This window comes from Quercus lobata, unplaced genomic scaffold (assembly GCF_001633185.2).
Source record: "Quercus lobata isolate SW786 unplaced genomic scaffold, ValleyOak3.0 Primary Assembly Scq3eQI_200, whole genome shotgun sequence".
NCBI classification, from domain to species: domain Eukaryota; kingdom Viridiplantae; phylum Streptophyta; class Magnoliopsida; order Fagales; family Fagaceae; genus Quercus; species Quercus lobata.
Genome location: NW_022154809.1, coordinates 1,171 through 24,402, shown reverse-complemented (window position 1 = coordinate 24,402; position 23,232 = coordinate 1,171). Strand labels below are relative to the sequence as shown.

The 23,232-nt window shown below is 36.7% G+C and overlaps 3 protein-coding genes across 4 annotated transcripts; 2 read left to right on the top strand and 1 right to left on the bottom strand.

The window, feature by feature from the left end:
* Nucleotides 1-6,978: 6,978 nt before the first annotated feature.
* On the top strand, nucleotides 6,979-11,182 carry LOC115973425. Its single transcript, XM_031093690.1, has 3 exons — nucleotides 6,979-7,139; nucleotides 8,104-10,856; nucleotides 10,955-11,182. Exons 1-2 carry the CDS (start codon nucleotides 7,133-7,135, stop codon nucleotides 10,854-10,856), a joined length of 2,760 nt encoding a protein of 919 aa, XP_030949550.1. The 5' UTR covers nucleotides 6,979-7,132; the 3' UTR covers nucleotides 10,955-11,182.
* A 2,668-nt stretch (nucleotides 11,183-13,850) lies between these two features.
* LOC115973424 (N-acylneuraminate-9-phosphatase-like) lies at nucleotides 13,851-16,349 on the bottom strand. 2 transcript variants are annotated; one of them, XR_004087712.1, is made up of 5 exons: nucleotides 16,200-16,349; nucleotides 15,944-16,105; nucleotides 15,474-15,647; nucleotides 14,161-14,449; nucleotides 13,851-13,941 (listed from the first exon to the last, which is right to left on the bottom strand). XR_004087712.1 is itself a non-coding variant. In XM_031093689.1 (4 exons), the coding sequence occupies exons 1-4, from the start codon at nucleotides 16,332-16,334 to the stop codon at nucleotides 13,933-13,935; spliced, it is 480 nt and encodes a 159-aa protein (XP_030949549.1). In that variant the 5' UTR covers nucleotides 16,335-16,349; the 3' UTR covers nucleotides 13,918-13,932. The 2 variants fall into 2 exon arrangements, 1 of the variants encoding a protein (XP_030949549.1); XM_031093689.1 differs by lacking the exon at nucleotides 14,161-14,449 and having other exon boundaries at nucleotides 13,918-13,941.
* A 5,757-nt stretch (nucleotides 16,350-22,106) lies between these two features.
* LOC115973429 (high mobility group B protein 3-like) lies at nucleotides 22,107-22,942 on the top strand. Its single transcript, XM_031093692.1, has 5 exons — nucleotides 22,107-22,173; nucleotides 22,281-22,434; nucleotides 22,514-22,621; nucleotides 22,709-22,766; nucleotides 22,880-22,942. Exons 1-5 carry the CDS (start codon nucleotides 22,107-22,109, stop codon nucleotides 22,940-22,942), a joined length of 450 nt encoding a protein of 149 aa, XP_030949552.1.
* Nucleotides 22,943-23,232: the final 290 nt, after the last annotated feature.

The following is a 23,232-nucleotide window of genomic DNA, read 5'->3' as shown; positions in this document are numbered from 1 at the left end:
CTAAGCCCGCACTTTTCCATCTTTATCTTTATTTTTTCACATTAGAAACCAAAGTAATTCTTGGATTACATTACACACCATTTTCCACATCTATCCTATGTGGTGTAGTGAAATAGTTTTTGTGGTCTTTATCATATGACACTTAGTTTTACAGGCCGGTACATTACTAGTTCACATTGCCTAGGTGAGTTGGGCTCCTTAGACCACCCCTTCTTTTTTTCTTTTTTCCCTTGATATTTTTTATCTAAGCCCACACTTTTCCATCTTTATCTTTATTTTTTCACATTAGAAACCAAAGCAATTCTTGGATTACATTACACACCATTTTCCACATCTATCCTATGTGATGTAGTGAAATAGTTTTTGTGGCCTTTATCATATGGTGCTTAGTTTTCTCCAATAGATGGTGAAAATTTGAGGGGGTTCACCAAAACAAAAGATTAATAGTGGGTTACCATAAGTTGTGTTTAGTGGTTAGCAAAAGCTTTAATTTTTCTATTGTTTTATTTAACCGTTATGCTTTCTAAAAGGTTTATACTTGCTTGATAAAATCAACCTTCTTTCCCTATAGGAATCAGACCAATGAAAGCCCATTTAGTAGGAGAGTTTAAATAATAGTTTTTAGTATTTGGATTTAGATATTAATCAATAGGTTTGTAATGCTTTGATTACAAATCCATTATCAATTTTAGATATTATTTCAAATGCAAGAATTTCTTTAGTTTTTAATGTGAAAAAATAAAGATAAGGATGGAAAAGTGCAAGGAAAAAAAAAAAAAAGAAGGGGTGGTGTAAGGCGCCCAACTCACCCAAGCAATGTGAACCAATAGTTCACCGGCCCGTTATCCTTCCACTGTTGAGAGCGTGAGGTCTTCGCTGCTCTGTGAAACCAGCCTCACGCGGTACCCTCCACTTTAGGAACCAAGTAACCCAAGCCTTCGCTCAAATTACAAGGCCCATCTCTCAACTTGGAACGGGTGGGCCAAGTAATTGCACAGACAGGCCCTGCCAGGAAAGCCGAGTCATTATCCCACCAATCTAATGCCCCTACTTAGGTTACAAGTTGACGCTACTCGACTCGGCGAGCAGAACCGCCCATGATGCCTACTATAAACTTATGTAGAATCTATAATCTAAGCAGTGTGGGATAGAAACAATAGAATGGGTTGAACCATGGCTGGGTATATGAGCACTAGCTCCTCATTTTGAGTGGCAAAGGTTCACCTAGAGACCTTTCAACTACAATTTTTTTTTTCGACTTTATTTTTCATAGATTTTATAAGATGAATGTGTCCAATCACCAAAATTCAGAAAGTCTTGTTGCTGCCTTTAAGCTACGGTTTGTCGGTGAAACAAGAAAAGGCCATCACCAAACAGAGGAGAGATTAATTAACATTAGAACAAAAGCTAACCCCACTGATGTACAAATACTAAGAATCACTATTCCAAACAAATCAATACATTAGGAAAATCATATATACACTTAGAGCATTCACAATGGGTCAAGGATATGCCAAATGTAACCAAAATTTAGCATTCGGGCCCAATTTGTCTCAACAGCCGGAAGGCTAACCATGGAAAAATATAAATTTTTTTGACATAGTGTTACAGTACCATCGTAAATGTATGATGGTATTGTAGCACTACGCCAAAACAAAATAATAATATTTTAATCAAGAATGACTGTTGTGAATGACTAATGGTACTGTAAAAAAATGATTGTTGGAAAGAAATAATAAAGAAAGATTAAAAAATAATATTTTAATAAAATGTTAAAATAATAGATTTTTGGAATGTTGAGTGTATTGTAAAATGATATGGTATAATCGATAAAATAACTTTTTGGGATGGTAAAATAGGATAGGATGACATTTTCCATTGTAAATGCTTATGAGTATGATAATATAATAATTTTTTTTCATTATATTCATCATCCTGCCTATTCAACTTTATCACCATAGTTATGCAATATAGATACTAACAATTATGCATACAACTATTCAAAAATTTCATTCATAAAACAAGTTAAATGTATTATTTAAACAAATCACATGACCCACTAAATAAGTCATATCTAAAATACACATGGATGATTTTATCAATCACCAAATAGTTGGAAGAATTTTCCACCGAACTAATTTGGAGGTAAAGATTTTTCATACCAAGAGCATAGGAAATTACTCAATTCACTCAATGTACCTTTCTTTCACATAAAAGTAGATCCTATATGCAAACTCACATTATTAGAGCATTGGGAGTTTTAAAACTCCAAAAAGTTAGTTTTAAACCCCAAAACACCAAAATACCACTACATCGAGTTCTTATAGCTAAAAGAAATTAAAACCTTGCTACACTAAGTTCTTCCTTTTACAACTTACTATAGTTAGGTGTTAAACTAAAAAATTAATATATTTTATTTACTTTCTCCCTTCTCTCTTTTTGACTCTATCCTCTCCCTTAGCTCTCTCCCTCAGTCCCTCTCACTCTCCGACTCTCTCAGCTCTCTCACTATTTGACTCTCTCTTCTCTATCTCTCTCTTTCTCTCACTCAATTTTGGGTGGCTGTAGATCAACGGTTAGGCTGTGGATTGGCATTTGGGTGTGTGGGTTGTGATTTCCATGATGGTGATTAAGTATCAGTGGAAATTGCATTGATCTAGTTTTCTTTGGTGGTGGCTGAGTTTTAGTGTTTCAGTGGTGGTGGTTTGTGGTTGGTTTTGGGTTTTAAGTTTCGATGGTGGTGGTTGGTTGCAGTTCAGTGATTAGTGGTTGGTTGGTTCGGTTTTTAGTGTTTTAATGGTGGTGGTGATGTTCTAAGCTTCAGTGGTTGAGCTGCGTTTTGTGGTAGATGATTGCTGGTGGTGGTGGGTTTGCTGGAGAGAAAGATAGAGAGGAAGAGAAGGAAGACAGGGTTGGGAGAGGAAAGAAAAATGAGTTCTTTATTTTATTTTAATGAGTTATATGTTAAAATAAAAAATGGGATGTTGGGTAAGTTGTGAAATGGTATTGTATAATAGATAAAGTAAATTTTTAGAGGGTAAACTGATAAATGTTTTAAAAGCCTAGATGCTAAGAGGCTGTTTGGATCACTTTTTTTCATCACTCAATTTCCGTCACTCATCACTCATCATTCATCACTTAAAATACCCTACCCGTTTGGCACCATCACTCAATATTTTTCATACTGTTTGTGGGCCCCATACCCGTCACTTGGTGCAGTTTTTTTTTTTTTTTTTTTTTTTTTTAAGTACCCAAACTCACTGAACTCAATGAAAAAAAGAAAAGAAAAGAAACCCAGAATTGATGACCGAACCCAGTGAAAAAGAAAAAAAGAAAAAAAAAAAGAACTGAAGATCGAACCCAGTGAAAGAAGAAAAAAAAAAAAAGGTAGATTGGTCAAAAGTTGGGCTAAGTTATGACTAGTAGGTCCTATGTGTGTTAATTACAAAAATGTTATTGAGTTATGAGTTATGGAAACTGAAAACAGCGAAAATGTGTTTTCAGTTTCCATAACTCATAACTCAAAAATTAGAGAATTGAGTGATGAAAACAAAGTTATGGAAATAGAGTTATGGTGAAGCCAAACGAACTTCTAGCTATGGGTCCCACCATTTTTGAGTTATGAGTTATGGAAATAGAGAATTGAGTTATGGAAACAAACCATCCAAACAACCTCTAATATTCTTAACTTTTATATGAGATGTAATATACCTGAGGTACTGACTACTTTAAGCAAAAGCAAAAGAAACTTTAATGGTTTTGCATCACCATTTAGATGCATGACCGTTACACTTGCTTGATGCTGATGGAATTTTAGGCCATTCTAATTGGTTACATTTTAGTATTTTACTAATTGTTATATAGAGTTTGTTTGGAAATAACTTATGTGCGCGTCGGAAATGAGGCTATTGGGCTTAACCTCACTTTGGCTCATAACTTACTTATAAGGTGGGTTTAGGATTTCCTACTTTGAGTCGTTCTCAGTACAGAGACTCAACATAGTTTCTCCTCTCTCTTTCTGAATCACTGTTTCTCTCTACTCTCTATTTTTTGTGAACCTCTCAACAACCTCTTTTTCCTTTCCATCTTCTTATATTTATAGCTCTAGATTAGTGGGGAGACTATGATTACAACCATAATTAGTGCAATTGGGGGTCCAATATCATCAGTTGTAAGTGGGTGGTTAGGTGGGGGTGGAATGTGGTGAATGTGGCCTTGGAACTTGGTTCCAACTCAAGTAGGAATGCTCAATAGTGATGTTTCCTGGGAACTGCCAAGCATGTATTGGTGTGTTCGGATTTTAGTCTTTCTTTATTATTTGGGAACGTTATGCCGAGCAATGGTTAGGTGATGAAACTTGGGCTTGTAGTTTGTGAGGGTAGAGTAGAAAGAGATTGAAGATGTGGGCCATGCTGCTAAGCCTGAACCTAAGGCCCAACTGGATCCAGGTACCTCGGTGCCGTACAACTTATTTAGTTTTTTATTGAAAACTTTTTGTTGAAAGTATGCGAAAGTATACTTGTACCTTGAAATTTTTTGAAAATATAAGAAAAAGCGGGAAACTATGAAGTTTTAAAAAACTGTACATAAAAGTTAAAAGCTAAAAGCTAGCTTATAAGTTAATGCCAAACACAACCACAATCTGACACCTGTTACATCCAAATCAAATGCCTTTTTCAATGTGGTCAAAATCCATGGATTTGAAGTAGCTAAGAATAGATCATGGCCTGAAATCATTCTTTCCCTTCGGGCATCAAAACTGTTTTGCTTTTAAGCCGTCTCCAAGTTGCAAAACAGTTTAGACAGATTTAAAGTAACCTATTCTCCAAGTTGCAAAACAGTCTAGACAGATTTTAAGGCATCTCCGAGTTACCTATTGGAAAATAGGTAACTCATTTGATGGTCTAGTGTCATGATGCAATTCGAATTGCTCTTCTGATAGCTGGCCAAGCAGATCAGGACCCATCTTGGTGGCAATAAAAGTTAGTAATTTATCAATACATGATCCTTCTTGGTGGCAATAAACCAATAACAGTTAGTAATTTATAATGCATGCATTCCCATCCTCTTACAAAGGGGAAAAAAGTATTTTACCTCACCAAAAAAAAAAACTTTTTTAATAGTGCATATTTGCATAAGCAGTAAATATTTTTAACATTTCATCACACCGGATATCACTGATTTCGTGCATTTTTAGGAAATGGTGTAATTTATTTTTTATTTATATTAGTTATGCATTTTTAAAAGTTAGAACATTTGCATCAATTTATCTAAAAATTTTCATTTATTTTAACATAATAATCTTTTTTCTTTTTACGCGATTACTTTTCAAAAACATTCTCATCAAACCATCTATATAGATTCTATTTTATATAAATAATATTTTTTATTCTTCTTTTTATTATTATTTTATTAAAATATCTCTTATCTAACGCGTCTCCTCTCCTTCCTCAAACTCTCCACCTCTTCCTCATCCCTAACCCAGAAACTCAACTCTCTGCATCTCTCTCGCATTTCAGATTCGTCATCTCTCTCTCATCAGCCTTTCAAATCTCTTATCTCTCTCTCCTCTCCTCTTTCTCTTCTCAGTTTTCTCTCATCCAAAACCCACACACAGAGATTTCCTCTAACCTCTAAGCTTGCTCTCACTTTGACACCAACCTCTATACATAGCGATGGCGACAAGGCTACTCTATATTCGTCAGCGATGGCGTACGTGAGCCTCCGACGAGTTGGGTTTGGGTTTATGGTTTTTCATTGAGGTTTATTTCGGGTTTTCTGTTTTTAGCTTGATTTTCATTGATTTTGGGTTCCATTTTTCGTTGATTTTTACTTTGATTTTCAATTTATTTTTTAGCAGTTTGATTTCTTGTTGATTTTGGGTTCGGTTTTCCGTTGATTTTTTGTTTGATTTTCCATTCGATTTTTCTTTGAAGAGAAAACGAACTGGAGATTAAAAAAAAGCAGTTAGAAACAAAGGCTCAGCCACATTCAGTTAGAATTAAAAATAATAAAATAAAAAAAAATTAAAAAATAAAAAAAAAATAAAAAAAAAGGAGTTGAAAACAAAGGGTAGCAGCACGTACACAACGGATTAGAAAAAAAATTTAAGAAAAAGAATAGGATGTCCGAGACTGTTTGCACAATTTTCTCCAGAGAAAAACCCCCGAGCCCCACCAAAATTCTCTCCCCCACCCTCCAACCAGGCGAAAATGGGTAATTACCCATAAAACCCCAACTATTTAGTTAGTAGGGTCAGTTTGGAAACATTTTCGCAAACTAGCAACTCGAGCCTCAGAGGCTCGATTTTGGGCCCCTAAATCGAGCCTCTGAGGCTCGGTTTATGTGGTTTGACATGGCCTTGACGTGGCAGGAGTGTACGTGGAACTCGAGTTTTTAAGTCTCGAGTTCCACGTAGGCGCGACCTAAACTCGAGTCTTTGAAACTCGGTTTACGTAAAAAGGTAAACCGAGTCTCAAAGACTCGAGTTTTAACCAAAAAGATACGCGTGTTGAACTCGAGTCTTTGAGACTCGGTTTACCTTTTGAAACCGAGTCTTAGAGACTCGAGTTTCAAACCATTATTTCCCCTCCTGTCTAGTCTTATCAAGTGTCTTTGCTGTCCTCTGTGCTAGAATACGTGCTCTGTGCTCTAGTCTATTAGCTGAATACGTGCTCTGTGCTATTATTAAAGCTTGTGTTGAATGACATGTTTTGTCTGTTGCTTGTGCTAGTCTATTAGTCTATTTTGGTGCTTTTGCTAGTCAACAGTCTTTGTTGCTTCCTCCAGCAGGTAAGATGAGTACGTTGCTGAAGGACATGTGAATATAATTTGTCTGTTTTGAGACACATTCAAAAAATATGTTAAACTAGCACAAGCACCAAAAACTTCTCTCAGTATGTTGAACCTAAAAAAACTCTCACACTACTCTCAGATGCAGAGAATATTTTGACTAAACACAACTCTCTCACATGAAGAACAACTTGCCTCAACAACTCTCACCTTCAGCAACTTCAATCACAGAACCTCTCTTAAGAACTCTCACAGAGACTCAAACTCTCATACATATTTAGCAGCAAAACATTGCTCCTCTCACTCTCATACAATCTCAGCAGTACATTTGCACATCATTATGTCAAGTAAGGGTCTCCTCACTCTCTAATTAGTTGTTTAGTGTATATAGCTGCTTTAAAAAGTGTTGCTTGCATTGTTTTAGTGTATATGCCATTTCCTAATAAAATATTTGTTTGTATTAGGCAAATATATTTGTTTCCTGATAAGATATTTGTTTGTATTAAAATATGTATATTTGTTTCCTTATAAAAAATACGTATATATATTTATATTTATATTTATACAACTATATAATTAAATATTTATATAAATATATTTATATTTAGCCTATTTATACAACTATATAATTAAATATTTATATAAATATAATTATATTTTTATATTTATACAACTATATATATAAATACTTATATAAATATATTTATATAAATATATAAATATTTAATTATATAGTTGTATAAATAGGCTAAATATAAATATATTTATATAAATATTTAATTATATAGTTGTATAAATAGGCTAAATATATAAATATATTTATATTTATATATTAAATTAGATGATATGTCTAATTTGATTGATCATGATTATATTCACATTAGTGTTTTTTTTTTTTCTTTTTTTGTCTGATGAACCCTGCTCTATGTTATTTCATCAATAGTAGTGTAATAGGGTATGGCATTAATTTAAAATGACTTGAATGATGTTGTTACATAATTGCACTCATTCATTTGCACATCCTCATGACTTTTGTTGTTTGGTTTGATATTTTTATTTATATTTTTGTTAGAGCTGAGTTTCAATTTTGTAATGGGGGTGAGTTTTGTCTTCAGTTTTTTTATTTGTTTGAGTATGAAATTATAATGATTGAGTGTGTTTGTATGTGATGTGGGGTGAGTATATGCAATTGTTACACTTTTAGAAGTTGTGATTCTTGTACTTTGAGTAGATAGAAAAGTTTTTGTAATTGATGTGAAATGAAAGAGATCAAATATGTCACTAACATAAATTTAGTTGGCTCTCTAATAGGTGCACAATCTTTGAAGAATATTGACATAAATGTATACTTCGGTGGACACCTTTACAATCCTGAAGGGATTGACGGATTCCCATTTAGAGGGGAGGGTATCGAATGCTACTACATGATGTTACGTCGTAAGTTGAAGACGTTGACTGATTTGAAGAGGAAAATAATGGACGAATTGAAATTGAACCCTGCTTGGTATGACATCAAGATTATTTATCGTTGCCCACAAGAAGTTCTTCATGAACGGATAAATTATGGGTATATGGCGATTAAAGAAGATAAACATGTAAAGATGATGTTTAGTAGGATCCAGAAAATGCCCCAAGTAAATGCTGCTGAGTTGTATGTAAGTTTGGAGGCGAGTGTAGACAACAGTACTGAGGTGGTGCAAGAAACATCTACGGCTTTACAATTTACAACCCTAGATGATGGATGCACTACAATGGGAGGTTATACGCTCTCATCTCAAGATTATGTTGCGAATACTGGTGGAACCCTCTACTCTCAAGAGACACATTTAGAGGAGGAAGACGAAGACGAAGACGAAGACGAAGATCATGCTGTGAATGATGGTGAAAATAATGATGATATGGATCAGTACGAAGAGAGGATTGAGCGAGGTGACTTTGAGAACGATGTGGATGAGCATGAAGTCGTTCCTAATTTTGAAGAGGAAAATATGGAGTACCATGATGAAGGTGATGCAGATGATGATGATATTGGTGTCCAGCATGATACAGATACGACCACTGGCTACAGACCTCCTGCGGACTCATTCTACGCAAATACTTGGGAAAATATGGTTGATCCTTCACGTCTTCAGATACCATATCTTTGTACTTGGCAAGATGGGATGCATTTTTGTAAAGGGTTGACTTTTGCAAATAAAGCTGCGGTGAAGCGTGCATTGATAATATACGCAGCAAAGGATAATAGAAATTTCTCCATCCAAAGGTCGAGCACAACTGAATTGTGCGCCGCATGCATTGACGACAATTGCAAGTGGTACGTTGGGGCATACATGAAGCCTAAATTCAATGGTCTGTGGATGGTCACGTCTTATGTGGGTCCACACAGTTGTATACCCTTTGGGCTGCGAAGAGATGGTAGAATGATGGATTCTAATTTTGTTGCATCAGAAATTGTGGGAAGATTGCGAAAAAAGCACACTGCTACTGTTGATGAGCTTTGGGAGATCATCCGTACTAAGTATGATCATGAGCTTTCTTACTATAAAGTATGGGACGCAAAACAAAAGGCAATTGCTAAGATTTTTGGGGATTGGGAGGAGTCTTACCAAAGGTTGCGAAAGTTGTTGTTGGCATACTTGGATCAGGATTCGGGTACCCAGTATAGCTATCACACCATACCTAAGCCATTAGAAGGTACTACGTTACTGCGCTATGTATATTGGGCATTCGCTCCATGCATTGCTGCATTCCAGTATTGCAGGCCAGTGATCAGTATTGATGGAACTCATTTATATGGTAAATACAAAGGGGTATTGATGATTGCAATGGCAACCGATGCTAATCAAAAGGTTTTGCCTATCGCCTTTGCTGTTGTGGACAAGGAGTCAGGGGCTAGTTGGGGGTGGTTTTTAGAGTGTCTCAGGACTTCGATAGAGCGTGTTATTGAAAACAAGGACATTTGCATTATTTCTGACCGACATAAAGGTATCAAATGCGCCATTCGAGAGTGGCCTAGAGGGCAAGACAGAAGAGAACGGGTATATCATCGATATTGCCTTCGACATGTTGCTAGCAACTTCAACACACATTTTAATAACCCGACTCTAAAGGCATTGGCCTTGAAAGCTGGATATGCGACTCATGATGCTAAATTTGTGTCCATAATGCAAACCATTAAGGAGGCCGAGATTAATTTACTGAGGGGTGTAGACCCTACTGATCGCCGGATTATACGTTATATGCCATACACATATCTAATGAGTGAGGATGTAGACAAATGGACCCAGTCACATGATGGTGGAAGACGTTACGGGGCAATGACAACCAATATCTCTGAGTGCTTTAATGGGGTTCTTAAAGGTGCCCGCGGTTTGCCCATTGCTGCAATGGTTGAGTTCACTTATTTTAAACTTGTTGCATATTTCCACGATCGACATAAACAAATTACTTCTGATCTCTCTCGAGGTAAGGTGTGGAGTGATTATGCAATGGAGATCTATAACAAAAATGAGCAGAAAATTGCAGGACACACTCTGAGGAATTATAATCATGCAGAGGGTATATATCAAGTGGTTACCCCGTATAACGACCATAGAGCTGGAGGGGGAAATCACAGTCATGATGTGCGCATATTTGATAGAACCTGTGGTTGTGGAAAGTGGCAAAACTTGAAGATCCCTTGTTCGCATGCAATTAAAGTTCTTAAAGCTCTGCATCTCGATGCGCCCAGCTATATTGACCCATGTTACAGTCTGAACAACGCCATTCTCACATATTCACATAATTTTGTGGTGCCAAAGTCAGAGTCATTATGGAGAGACGTTCGCGGACCACGGTGGGTGCCTGACCCACGATTGTTGCGGGCCAAAGGTCGTCCTACGATGTCAAGAATAAGGAATGAAATGGATGGGGTACGGCGAGAACGGGGAAGCCGGAGGGAAGATCCGGAGTTGAGGGAGATTCAACCGAGGCAACGATGTACAGTGTGTCATCAAGAGGGGCATAACCGTAGATGTTGTCCCAATTCCCATGGGGCTTCGACAAGTGGTAGTGCTATGAACTAGGCAAGTGCCGTCACTGTTTTTATATAATATACTCAGAATGTCATTTGGTTTTTGTTCTTTGCATTTGGAAACTAATAACCGTATTTCATGTTTGTCAGGCAAGCGGAGACTTTATTTTCGTAAGTGACATTGTACGTGGGACTTGTCGTTATCTTCTGTATGGACAAGCTAGGTGATTATGTAGAGTATGTTGTATCAGTATGGACAAGTGTTAGGTGACTATGTATAATATGTTATATCCGCTAGGCGAATATGTAGACTATGTTGTATTAACTTAGTTGTTATTTTGTTTATTGTTGTAAATTACGAATAATTGAACTCTTTGCTATCCATTTTACTCGTTACATTAGTTGCGTGATGCAGCTTTTTCCTATAATACGAACAATGATATTACTTTGGCAAGTTCAACCACAAGGCCCTTCTAGTATTGAACTGCCATTGTGTGCTAAGACTTTTGTCCAACAATAATTTTATTGAATAGTTACTGTTTTAATCTGGTTGTAGAACTTTAATGTATGCTCCCTTCGCCTATCATATGCTGGTATGTAGTTGTTTGATGTGTTCTGGACCCTGGAAAATTTGCTGCAGGGGAGAAAACTAATTCTGGTCCATGCACCTGCGGCCAAAAAAGAAAAAAAAAAATTCCCAGTGGAACTCGTGTATCTAAGACTCGATTTCCATTTATGGAAACCGAGTATAAGATACTCGAGTTCTACTGGGATTTTTTTTCCTTTTTTTTTTTTTACCCCAATTTGAGAACTAAAAAACGTAATTCAATGTGATAAATAATTCTAGTGACCTGCGGCCAAAAAAGAAAAAAAAATTCCCAGTGGAACTCGAGTATCTTATACTCGGTTTCCATAAATGGAAATCGAGTCTTAGAGACTCGATTTCTATTTATGGAAATCGAGTCTCTAAGACTCGATTTCTATAAATAGAAACCTAGTCTCTAAGACTCGATTTCCATTTATGGTAACCCATTAAACTAGAGTTCTACTGGGATTTTTTTTTCAATTTTTTTTTATTACCATTGAGAACTAATTTCAGGTAATTTTTTACTAAACCACCAACATCGAAGAGTAAATACCTTGTAAATCCAAAAATATAACTGAAATGAACAAAATAAAATTATACAATCTGGTTTTTTAGTTTTCAACTGCCAACATCTAAGTAACCCAACCCTGTAAATCCAAAAAAAAAAGAAAAAAAAGAAAAAGAAAAGAAAATCAACATCTCGTTATGGAATTAACAAGACTATACTTATCATTCTATCCAAATCCATCCAAAAGAGTTGAGATTGTTTAAATTGAATAAAATACTGGCAATCTTTACAAGAATGAAGCCTATTTTGACATGCTTGCCAAATACTTACAATAAGAGATGAATCTGTTTAAATAGTTGAGGTCACAATAAAGAAAAGTACCAAAAACTAAACAACCCAAGCTGCATAATGAAAACACACACGATACCTTTATTTTATTTGATGCTTCAAATCCATCTAGCTGGTTGAGAAGCTCCAGCATAGTCCGCTGCACTTCACTGTCACCATTGCCACTACCAGTTTAAATGCAGAAAGTAAAAGGGTACACGAGGCAAACCTCCTTTATCTCTTTAATTTGCTGGTCAAGACCGCCAATCATGTCATATGTGGAATCTGGAACCTTTTCAACTTTCAATGCCATGAACCAATGGATCAACTTTGCTTTGCAAGATTAAATGAAGCACATAACTGTCATTACGGAGAGCAACTCTTGTTGATGGAGTTATCTTGGTGATATCGATATTTTTATCAATGTCAACAACATATTTCCGTTCAAGATGAACCTGGGAAACAAGATGAAACATTAGATAAAAATGTATTCAAACTGTTTTCAAACCATCTCTTATTAACAAAAAGGCACTCCTAAGGCACTCCTTGTGCATGTAATAGTCTATTCCCTTGCTAAAATATCATTACGTTTCAAAAAAATAAATAATTAAGGCACAGCTGCAAATTTACAATAATTAAACACATATTACATAAAAATGTATCACAAAAGAATATTTAACAAAATAAACAGAGATGCCAGTGGTATTTAAAAAACTTCAACAAAGTGTAGGCACCCCCATGTGCTTCATAATCCATACAAAGAACAGAGCTGTTGGCTGTGTGTGAAGAACAAAGCCACGGATCAATTATATTCAGGGTGGTGGAGTGAAACAAAACATTAACATGGAGACACACTACTTCCATAGCTTCCGCAATGACATGTTTTTCTCAGTCTCCTTCTTCATTACCTTTGCCACTACCATCTCAAAATCTTCTTGTGTTACATCAACCCTCCTCTCCCACAGAGCAAACATCCCAGATTCTGTGCACACAGCCTGCAACAAAAAAAAAACGAAAAAAATCTGTGACAATATGATTATGCACAGAGAAAACACACAATCTTTCACTTCTGAAGACTTTAATAGCCCAGTGCAATAGGTCGTTATGGAATTAACAAGACTATACTTATCATTCTATCCAAATCCATCGAAAAGAGTTGAGATTGTTTAAATTCAATAAAATACTGGCAATCTTTACAAGAATGAAGCCTATTTTTGACATGCCAAATACCCCCATCCCAAATAATCATCACAGCAATCATTGCAGTACTAGCAAATCAGCATAGCACCCACTTCAGTCAGATTTCCATGATTAGTTAACAACTACTTTGCGTCAATACTTCTAAATGTTTCTTACCAGGCAATGATATGGAATTTCTTTAGATACTTCCATCACATCAGATGCTTCATAAATAATCATGAACTTCGAAAATACTTTAAGGAAAGTAATGGGATAAGCATCAGGTACACCATGATTGGTAGGATCCAAGGAAACTGATGAAAAGGCTGATGAGGTTCAAAAGTGAGATATTCTGGATTGTTGGACTCCAGAAAATCATTACCGATGGTCTAAACCCAACATGTTTAACACTCAGATTCAGTCCATCCGTAGTGATTTTCTGGCGTCCAACAATCCAAAATATCCCACTTTAGGACCTCATCAGCCTTTTCATCAAGCAGCGTAGTGACTCAAGCAGCGTATGACGCTTCATGACAACTGTAATACAATGAATAAAGTCAAAAATCATACAAAGTGAAACCCAATATAACTAACTACAAACAAATGGTAGAAACCTAGTAAAAAATTAGTTCATACCCATTCAAATAAATAATGCAAAGCATTTACGTAGACAAAAAGGCTCATATTATCATTTGTTATCATAATAACACCACTAGTATTTGGTTTTCTATCTACAGAAGGGGGATTTGAAATTACATGAATTTGGTTTAGCATTTACAGCAGAAGCAACTGGTTTTCCAGGTCTATCTTCCAGTCCAATAGTTTTTACACGTTTAGCAGTAGAACCAAAACATGTATTTTTTGTCAGCGGATGACACTTAGAAGTGACATTCTGAGCTACAGCAATAGTCCTGCCTTGTTTTGGTGCCAGGTATGAAATTGATGGCTTCCTCAGCTGGAAGAAACTTTACGTTTGCCTTTTCAATGGCTTTTTGCACTTCAGGATGAACTTGCATGCCTTTGTCTCTGTTCAATATGCTAGGTCCTGAAGAACATAGAGCATTAGATTGGACATTTCCTTGATTGACCATGGTACAGGAGTTTAACATTGGATTCTTAAGCATCTAATTTGGATGGGCTTCTTTTCATCTTGAAACTTAGTCATCAAATTTTAAAGTTACAGCTGTACTTTAACACAATAAACAAAATCGCTCATCCAAACACAAACATATTATTCTTTGAACCAGATCAGGTGAAACCATGCTACTAATTGATTAGCATTCTTCAAAAACCACAGGCTTCGAACTTTCTTGGGAAGAGTTTTCATGGAATATTCTAAAGGCAAACGAAAAATTATGAATATTGTTTTTTCAATAACAGAAGACTCCAAACATGAATGAATTATATATACAGATGGCAAGAAGAAGGAAAAATTGCATTATAACAACCATCTAGTGGCATTCTTAATTGAAGTACACCAAGCAGTCTACTCTCCCCTGTGCTGAGACTAATCATATATACTGATTGCAGGGAAAAAAAAGAATTCTACTTAAGAAACCTTGTTCTTAATAAAGTCATATAAACAATCAACTATGTTCTCAAGACAAAACACTAGTGTTTGCTGCCATTATTCTTACATAAGTGTTTTTTTTTTTTCTTATTCGTTTTTAAATACGCCATAACCATATATTTATGTATTTGAGTTAGATTTGGATTTGGCTACAGTAATTGGATTTAAGTCAAATCATCTTTGAAATGTAAGTGAGAGGGAGTGTATATGGTACTTTGCTGTAACTTTATTCAGCGTTATTTACTAATGCTGAGGTTATTAAGATCTTTTTTTTGATAAGTAAATTAACATCCTCACACACACACACACACTGACACACAGCTCTTTACTTCAAAAGACAGTTGCAAGAATCATTAAAAGAAGTAGCTAGAAGAATATGAACCAGAGATATAACCACTATGTTCTCTTCCTGAAATATACCGAAACTTAAAAAATTACATGGAAAAAACACTCATCCAAGTAATTCCCAGGAAAATAAGAGATGCAAATGACAACCTACCTCCTTAAAAGAGTGAACTTCACTTCCCCAAAGCCAAGCATCACAGCCTGCATCTGTAGCACCCCATATATCATTCCTACGGTCATCCCCTACATGTACAGCATCCTCGGGCTTTACTCCCAATAAATCACAAGCTTTTAGAAATATTGTTGGATTTGGCTTCTCTGCTTCAACCTGTTTAAGGGAGAGAGAATCATAGTCAAGACCATAGATAGTAGAGGAAAACAAATTGTTCATAAGAAAAGTGCACCATTAGATTGCTAATACAATTATGATATATGTATGACATTATTTCTTGAAGTTTAAATGACTTCATTGAATGTAATATGGATCAGTGTACATATGCATGTGTATACATATCAGAAAGATAAACCTCATACACATGCCGCTAGCCATCCCATTGTGTGTATGAAAGGGGGTAATAAAAAAAAAAAAAAAACTATATATAATGAAGAAATCAATGGACATACTTCAGCTGAAACTGCCACAGCATCAAACCAATGGTCACAGTTTAGAGATCGCATTAAAGGTCTTAACCGAGTGTCAAAATTTGACACAACACCCAACTTCACGCCTGCTTTCCTAAGAGCTTTAAATACATTCTCAGCATCAGGATCACAGAGGTGCCAAGCCTATGGAAAGAAAAATTGGAGAAAGAATTATAACTACATAAGTTTAAAACTCAAAGCATGCAATTTATAAAAGCTAATTTAGAAATGACCCAACCTTGTTAGTGCTATAGTAGTTGTAAAGTTCTTCAAAGTACTGGGAATCTGAACAGCCAGTGGAGTAACTGACTATATATTGCCAGAAAGGCCTTGCATCATTGACATATCTGCAATTGAAGAAAAACAAAAACATTATTGATTAAGATAAGAGATCCTCAACAAACATGACAGAAAAATTGCTACCTTTTGCAGTTCTGGTAATGGGAATGTGAAGAATATCATTCTTAATAATGTTCAATTTTAATTATTTACAAGCTAAGGGCTTAAGAAATGAAAACAGGTAGAAGTGTGTCCATTGCCACTGTTTAAGAACCTGAAAACATGGCACGTAGGAAACAGACTTTACATTGGACCCTTTAAAGATAATAAGCAAGAAAATAGGGTGACCTTAACAAGGTCACAAAATCTAGATTAGACTAATGTAGTTATGTTTCCCAATTCGCCTTAGACTAATGTAAATGACTCTGCTGTTTTTGTTATTTTTGTTGCCGGAAGATTAGGCTTTGCAAAATCTGGAGCTAGGAGTTTAGCCTTTGTAGATGATAACAGTTTTGAGTATGATGATATTATTGTATATAAGGGCCAATTCTACAAAAAGACAATCAAATCAAAAAGACAATCAAATGATACCCTTTGGCAGAACTACATGGTCCAAATAAAAGTAGCAATGAACAGGGAAACAAGGCAAGTTACGAACACGTCTATCAATAAATATTGTAAACATGACAATTACATTGACATGCAGTTAAGTATTTTAACTATATCAAAACCTTTGCAATCAAAGAGAAACATACATAGGTGTAGAGGTCAAGGGAAGCAGCCACCGCCGTGGATCCGTGCACCACAGCATGCTCTCCGGCCAGTATGACTAATACCTTACATATTGTATCAAAACCAACATTGGTCTCCACGAACTGGTTCTTCAGATCTCCATTCAGTGTAACAGGTACACCAATCACCTGTCAAATTAATAGAAGTTCTATTAATAGACTGTGGTATCATAAAAATATATCTAGATTAAAATAACAAATGATGCAAGGAATAAAATTGCAACAAATATCCTTATTTGAGGCATTCACCTAGTTCCAATAATGTAGGTTCAAACCATATTGAAAACAAAAATAATCTTATGGAAATGTGAAAAGAGAATTAATAATGGAATACAGTGTGTTGTTTCACATTAAGCTTTCAGATACCTTTTTTGAATCTTACGCCGTCTCGTATAATGCGGAGGAGGTCTTGCATGTCCTTCGTCAGATGCCTTGGGCCCAACATTGTGTCCATGTTTGTGCCCCCCTGTCCCACACGGTGGTGCCTTTGATATGCGTTTAGGCCGACCTTCAGCCGCTGTAGGTAACCCAACCGGCTGCTCAGCCTGAACATGGGGTGGGTCAATGGCTGAAGAAGGGGTACTAAACGAACTATGGGAGGGTGGCTCCTGCTGCATGTCAGGTGGGGTACCCAGGTCAAAGGATGGAATCGGTGATAGCTGAAGAAATGACTGTGGGGTGGGTGGACGGACGTCAGACCCAGAACAAGGAAGTGGGGTGGGTGGAGGGATGGTGGGGCAAGGAGACGGATGGTGGGTAGGTGAAGGGATGGTGGGCGTAGGGGCTGGATGTGGGCTAGGTGAAGGGATGGTGGCAGTAGGAGCTGAATGTGGGTTGGGTGAAGGGATGGTGACGGTAGGGGATGGATGTGGGATGGATGAAGGGATGGTGGGGCTGGCGGATGCATGTGGGGTGGATGCACAGGGATCGGGGGTAGGGAGAAGCTGAGGGGTAGCAACAGGCGGACGGGATTGACATCCGGCCGGAGCTGTGCTCGTGCTTGGGCCGGTAGGCATAGCTGCCTCCTCAATCGGGGCCTCAGGGATAGGAGGTTGGACACGTGTCATCGCCTGTACTGCCGTCAACACCTCAGTAATGTCGTTGTGGTCCTCCGTGCCCACTGGATGACGCCTCAATAAACGGACGTATCCTTCAATCTGCACATGGAAAAACCACACATATTAGACCTGCAATACGAAATCAACAATGCCAATTGATAATAAAATAAATGTTGGTTCTGCTACTAATAATTGCAAATTAAAGGGAGATGAAGTGGTAAGCAAAAAATGTAGTAACAAACATCATGCTCTCTAAACAGTGGTTTCATGGTAAGAAATACGGTAACATGTAGAAGAGATTGAGAAGTTACCAGCAGAGTCACTACAGCACCAGGCCTATCGATGAACCTCCGAGTCACCCTTTTGAACCAGTCATGGTACTCGTGCTCTGGAGGCATATCACCAAGCACAGCTTCACAACGCCGATCAAAGCGATAACCCCACTCAAGGATATGCGCAGCATGCTTCTGCATCCAATTAACACCGATCTTCCCCCTCAAATCAATGCCATGAAGCACTCTGTAGGTTTAAGATAAAGAATGCGATCGGTGTATGTTTTTACTGTGGAATACAACGGCACGTTGCGTCTTACGCTCCTGCACGGAGGGGTGTCAAATGACTATATGGTGACATACATAGCCAAAAAGAAGTATATTAGGCGATTTTTATATTTAATTCGAATTTGGGTTCGTAAAACGTATAGGATTTATACTGTGAAAGGTAGGTTGGGTGTGGAATGTGGGGGTTTTTTGTTGGCAAATTGAGTATAGTATTATTAATGCTTATGTAAAGGAAATATACGGAAATTGAAATTTGAGGGCACTTTGTAATCACTTAAGATGAAGAAATAAGAGGAAATTGAAAGTAAGGTGGAGGGTGAGGTCATGTGAATTGCAGTAGTAATTAATTCAAAGTTAGCTTTTTTATACTTTTTATTTATTTATAATTTTATATGCTTATATTTCTTTATATATTATGAGTCAAAATCCATATAATTTATTGAGTCTTAAAACTATAAGTCCATATTTCAACTAATATATCAATTTCAAGTCTAAAACTCTACCCAATAATTATAATAATACTATTGATTCTCAAAAAAAAAAAAAAAAACTATTAAAACAATTTTTCTATTAAAATATTCTAAAAAAATTACTATTAAAAAACAGAAATATAAAAGCTCAAGTTAAATATTGCAGTACTAGTTTTATTACTTATATATTACGTGTGGACCCACATAAACAAAGCCTAAAACTTTTTTTTTGAAGTCTCTTTGTCATTTCCAACAACTAGTCACATGCTAGGTTCACAAAACAAGAAAGAAAACACAAAACAAGGCAATGAAAATTCAAAATAGAATTGAAGAAGGACTAGCGAACGAAGAGAAAGAAGAAGAAGAAGAAAAAGAAGAAAGAAGAAAAAGAAGATGAAGTAGCAATAGCAACTGCCTCGCCTCAGCCTCTCCACACAACTTGACTGAAAAGCTCATATGTTTAAATAGCTTTCACACTAGTGTTTTATTTTGATCTTTCTTAAATACAGTCCTAATGAATCAGGATGGGCCACATATATTCTCAATTATATATTTCTTTGTTCTAGGGGTTTCTGTTGAACTTTATATTCTCAGTCATAATGCTAACTCTCTTTACATGAAAACATCCAACTATATAAGTAACATATTATATTCCTTTTTGATTGGCCTTCCAACTGAGTTTTCTCTACTTCTTTTAATCATTACGTTGTTTCGATATCTTCTCTTGCTTCTTATAGGCACAATCCCCAAGTTCCAAACTGAAAAGGAATATTTAGATTTATATTGTTTGAAATGGCTTTCATCTTGAATAGACAAATCATTGATGGGATTGTGGCTGCATTGTTGACAGCCTCAATCCTAGTGGAAATATGCATATAAAGATGGTAAAACAAATTTCCACATATAGATGCATTTGTGTGTGTGTGTGTGTAATGCATTGTAGTTGTCAAATATAGAATCATATTGGGAATCAATTATTATTATTATATTCTTTTTTTGGTATTGTGCATCATAATGTGCAGACATTTTGAAAATTTATATAATACTATAATTCATATAATAATTATACATATATAATAAAATTAAAGCATTTATGCTGATTCACCTCTTACTCATTATATGTAGTGTCTTTTACATTCTTTATAAATAACCTAAAGACTCTCTCTATGAGTGTTACTGATTACAATAAAACCTTTATAAAAAACCTAAAGAGACTACGACTTCAAATAGCAAATAAAATTCCTCAAGAAGAAGTTAGAACCAAATAGAAAAAGAACTCAAAACATAATATAAGACTCGTGCTTTGGTGAAGACAGTATGTTATAGCAGTATGAGGTAGAGACTTACTTCAGGGATAGTGGACCACGTACTGAAGGACCGTAAGCACCCACTGGCGGGCCTCGCTCAACTGTCGGGCACAAATAGGGGAACCTGGCCCATGCCCAGTACTGGAGCAACAGCAAGCACCCACCAATCTGACTGGTGTCCTCGCTTGCCCTGCATAGCTCTCGATACAACCATGCAAGGCAAGCACTTCCCCAACTGTACCTCCGTGGATTGTGAAGGTTTTCCAACTGCTGCACCCACATTAGATGCACCCTATCGCCGGATTTGTCCATGAATATTGTGTCCCCCAATAGCGGTAGGATGTAGCATCGTGCGTACTTATGCAGCTGATCCTCTTCAGCATCAGGCGGCAATGGGTTAGCAACTTCCTCCAAAAGGCGGTTGATGAGAATCCTCTGCCCATCAAGTTGCTTATGGTTATTTTGAGTTACAAGTTGAAAACCAAGGAAGTCCCGGCACACATTCACCCAAGTTTTTTGTGTGCTCCCTGATATAGCGTCACCATCAACAGGAAGCCCGAGAAGAACCTCCACATCCTGCAATGTGATGGTCACCTCACCATGTGGCATGTGAAAGGTGTGAGTCTCGGGCCGCCATCGCTCCACTAAGGCCGTTATCAGGCCATTGTCAATCTCTCTACCTGGGACCCACAGGAGTCCCTCCAAACCAACTGTGGTGATGATGTTCCTCACTCGGTCGTCCACCATTGGAGGTTGCTTGGAGAACTCTGAACTACGACTACGGCAAGTAATGGACCCTGGATCCTGCACATAACAAAATCATGGATTAATATAGTATATGCAAATACGTGTACATTGTATGGATTAAATGCATGTGCACAAGTTACTGTTTTAGTTGAGTGTTTTACCCGCCCATTCCAAATAGCTTCGGACCGATGCGTCGCCTGCTGTGTCAACACCGAGTCGTCAATGGGTCCAGGCTGTGTATAGTCAATGCGTCCAGCATTTGCAGCAGCCATACTGAAGAAGAATGATAAGCAGTTAGTTTCAAAATTGAACACACAATATGCTTAAATATATAGGTATGACTTAGAGCAGCCATAATGAAATGACGACTATGGTTGCTTGTTCATAATTGCAGAATCATAGCAAATTTCTTAGAACTTTGAAGGGAGGACTTCACCGGGAATTAGCTTACTAAACCGGTATTTTGGTAGTTATTTATTTAATTTTTTTTTTTCGGTATGAAAGTTTCCAACATATATCTACTAAATCCTTTTCATGAGAATGATTAAACCAAAATACTCCTCACATGTTTGTGTGTATACTGGCTTTAAAGTAAAAGAAACAACAAGAGAATGAGCCTAATCTGTTCATACATGCACTAATTCAAACATAGTTTGAATTGAATTTTTGTCTATCAATAGAGTATAAAATCATAAATTACAAATTAAGTTTTAACTATTTCAAGTATCTTGCTTTATATGGTAGTCGATATTTACACTATTTATGCTGTAGGTAACTTAGGTTGATTTCAATGGATTTAACTATAGCATATTGCTTTGCTTTGCTTTGCTTTGTATCTCACAGTCATATGATTGTGGACCATTGGGTAATCTTAATTTGTTAAGAATCAAATATGTTAATATATGGGACGCTTTTTAGTGCTAAATACTAACTATGAGCACCATGTTTGGGATTACAGTGCCAGCACTTAGGGGAAAGGACTACGGCAAGACTAAAATGCGTTATCCGGACTACACAGAGACAGAATAAGGTTGCCAGATGAAAAATACATAAGGCCTCCAAAAATGTTTTTAAGTGCACAAGCATCATAATTATCTGTTCTAACAGCATATATATATGAGAATGCAGGACTTGCGAGTAGGAAATGGCCCCATACCAAAGATGGGAGAGACTGTAGTGGTAAGCCACTAATTGTGGAGAAGATTGTGGAGAAGCCCAGTGACCCCCCCAAGAAGAAGCCTACTACTACTACTACAGACAGGTACTCTTCTTCTCTTCCCTTTCTCTGTCAATGCAATCTTTTCTGGGTATAACACTGTTTTTTTTTTTTTGTTTGGCAGGAAGAAATCAAGTTCAACAGCGCCGAAGGCAAAGAAAGCAAAAACTGACAAGAAGTCTAAGGATCCAAATGCCCCCAAGCGCCCACAAACTGCCTTCTTTCTCTTCATGTATACTATCTCTCAGTCCCTCTCTTGCACGTTTGGATTATCTTTCCGCGTGTGTGTGTGCTGAAATGTTTTCAATTTCTGTGTCAGGGATGACTTTAGGAAGACTTATAAAGAAGAAAATCCCGATTCGAAGGGTGGTAAAGAGGTACAAGTATTTATTAATTACTGCCCTTGCTCTTTATTTTTTATTTTTTGTTAGGTGATTAAACTTTGGACAGGTTGTTCTAATCTTCTTGTTTGACTTACAATGAATTGTAGGTAGCAAAGGAGGGTGGTGAGAAGTGGAAATCTCTAGACAGAAAGAGAGAAAAATATTCCTAGGACATTAATAGGTGGAAAACAATAATTATTGACTATGGAACAAGATACAAATGCAGCAAATGAAAGGCAAAAAAAATGGCAGAAGAAGAAAGGACAGAGTTACCTATAGAAGAATTAACATATAAGTGCCTATATCAAGTCATTTTTGGACTTGTCCTATCTTCTCCTATCCACTCTTTATGGTGTCCTTTTCACAATGGGCAACTACGGATTGCAACAAATAGGAAGTACTTATCAAATTGTCGCCATCTTCATTGACAAGAAACACATCACTAAGACAAAAAGTCTAC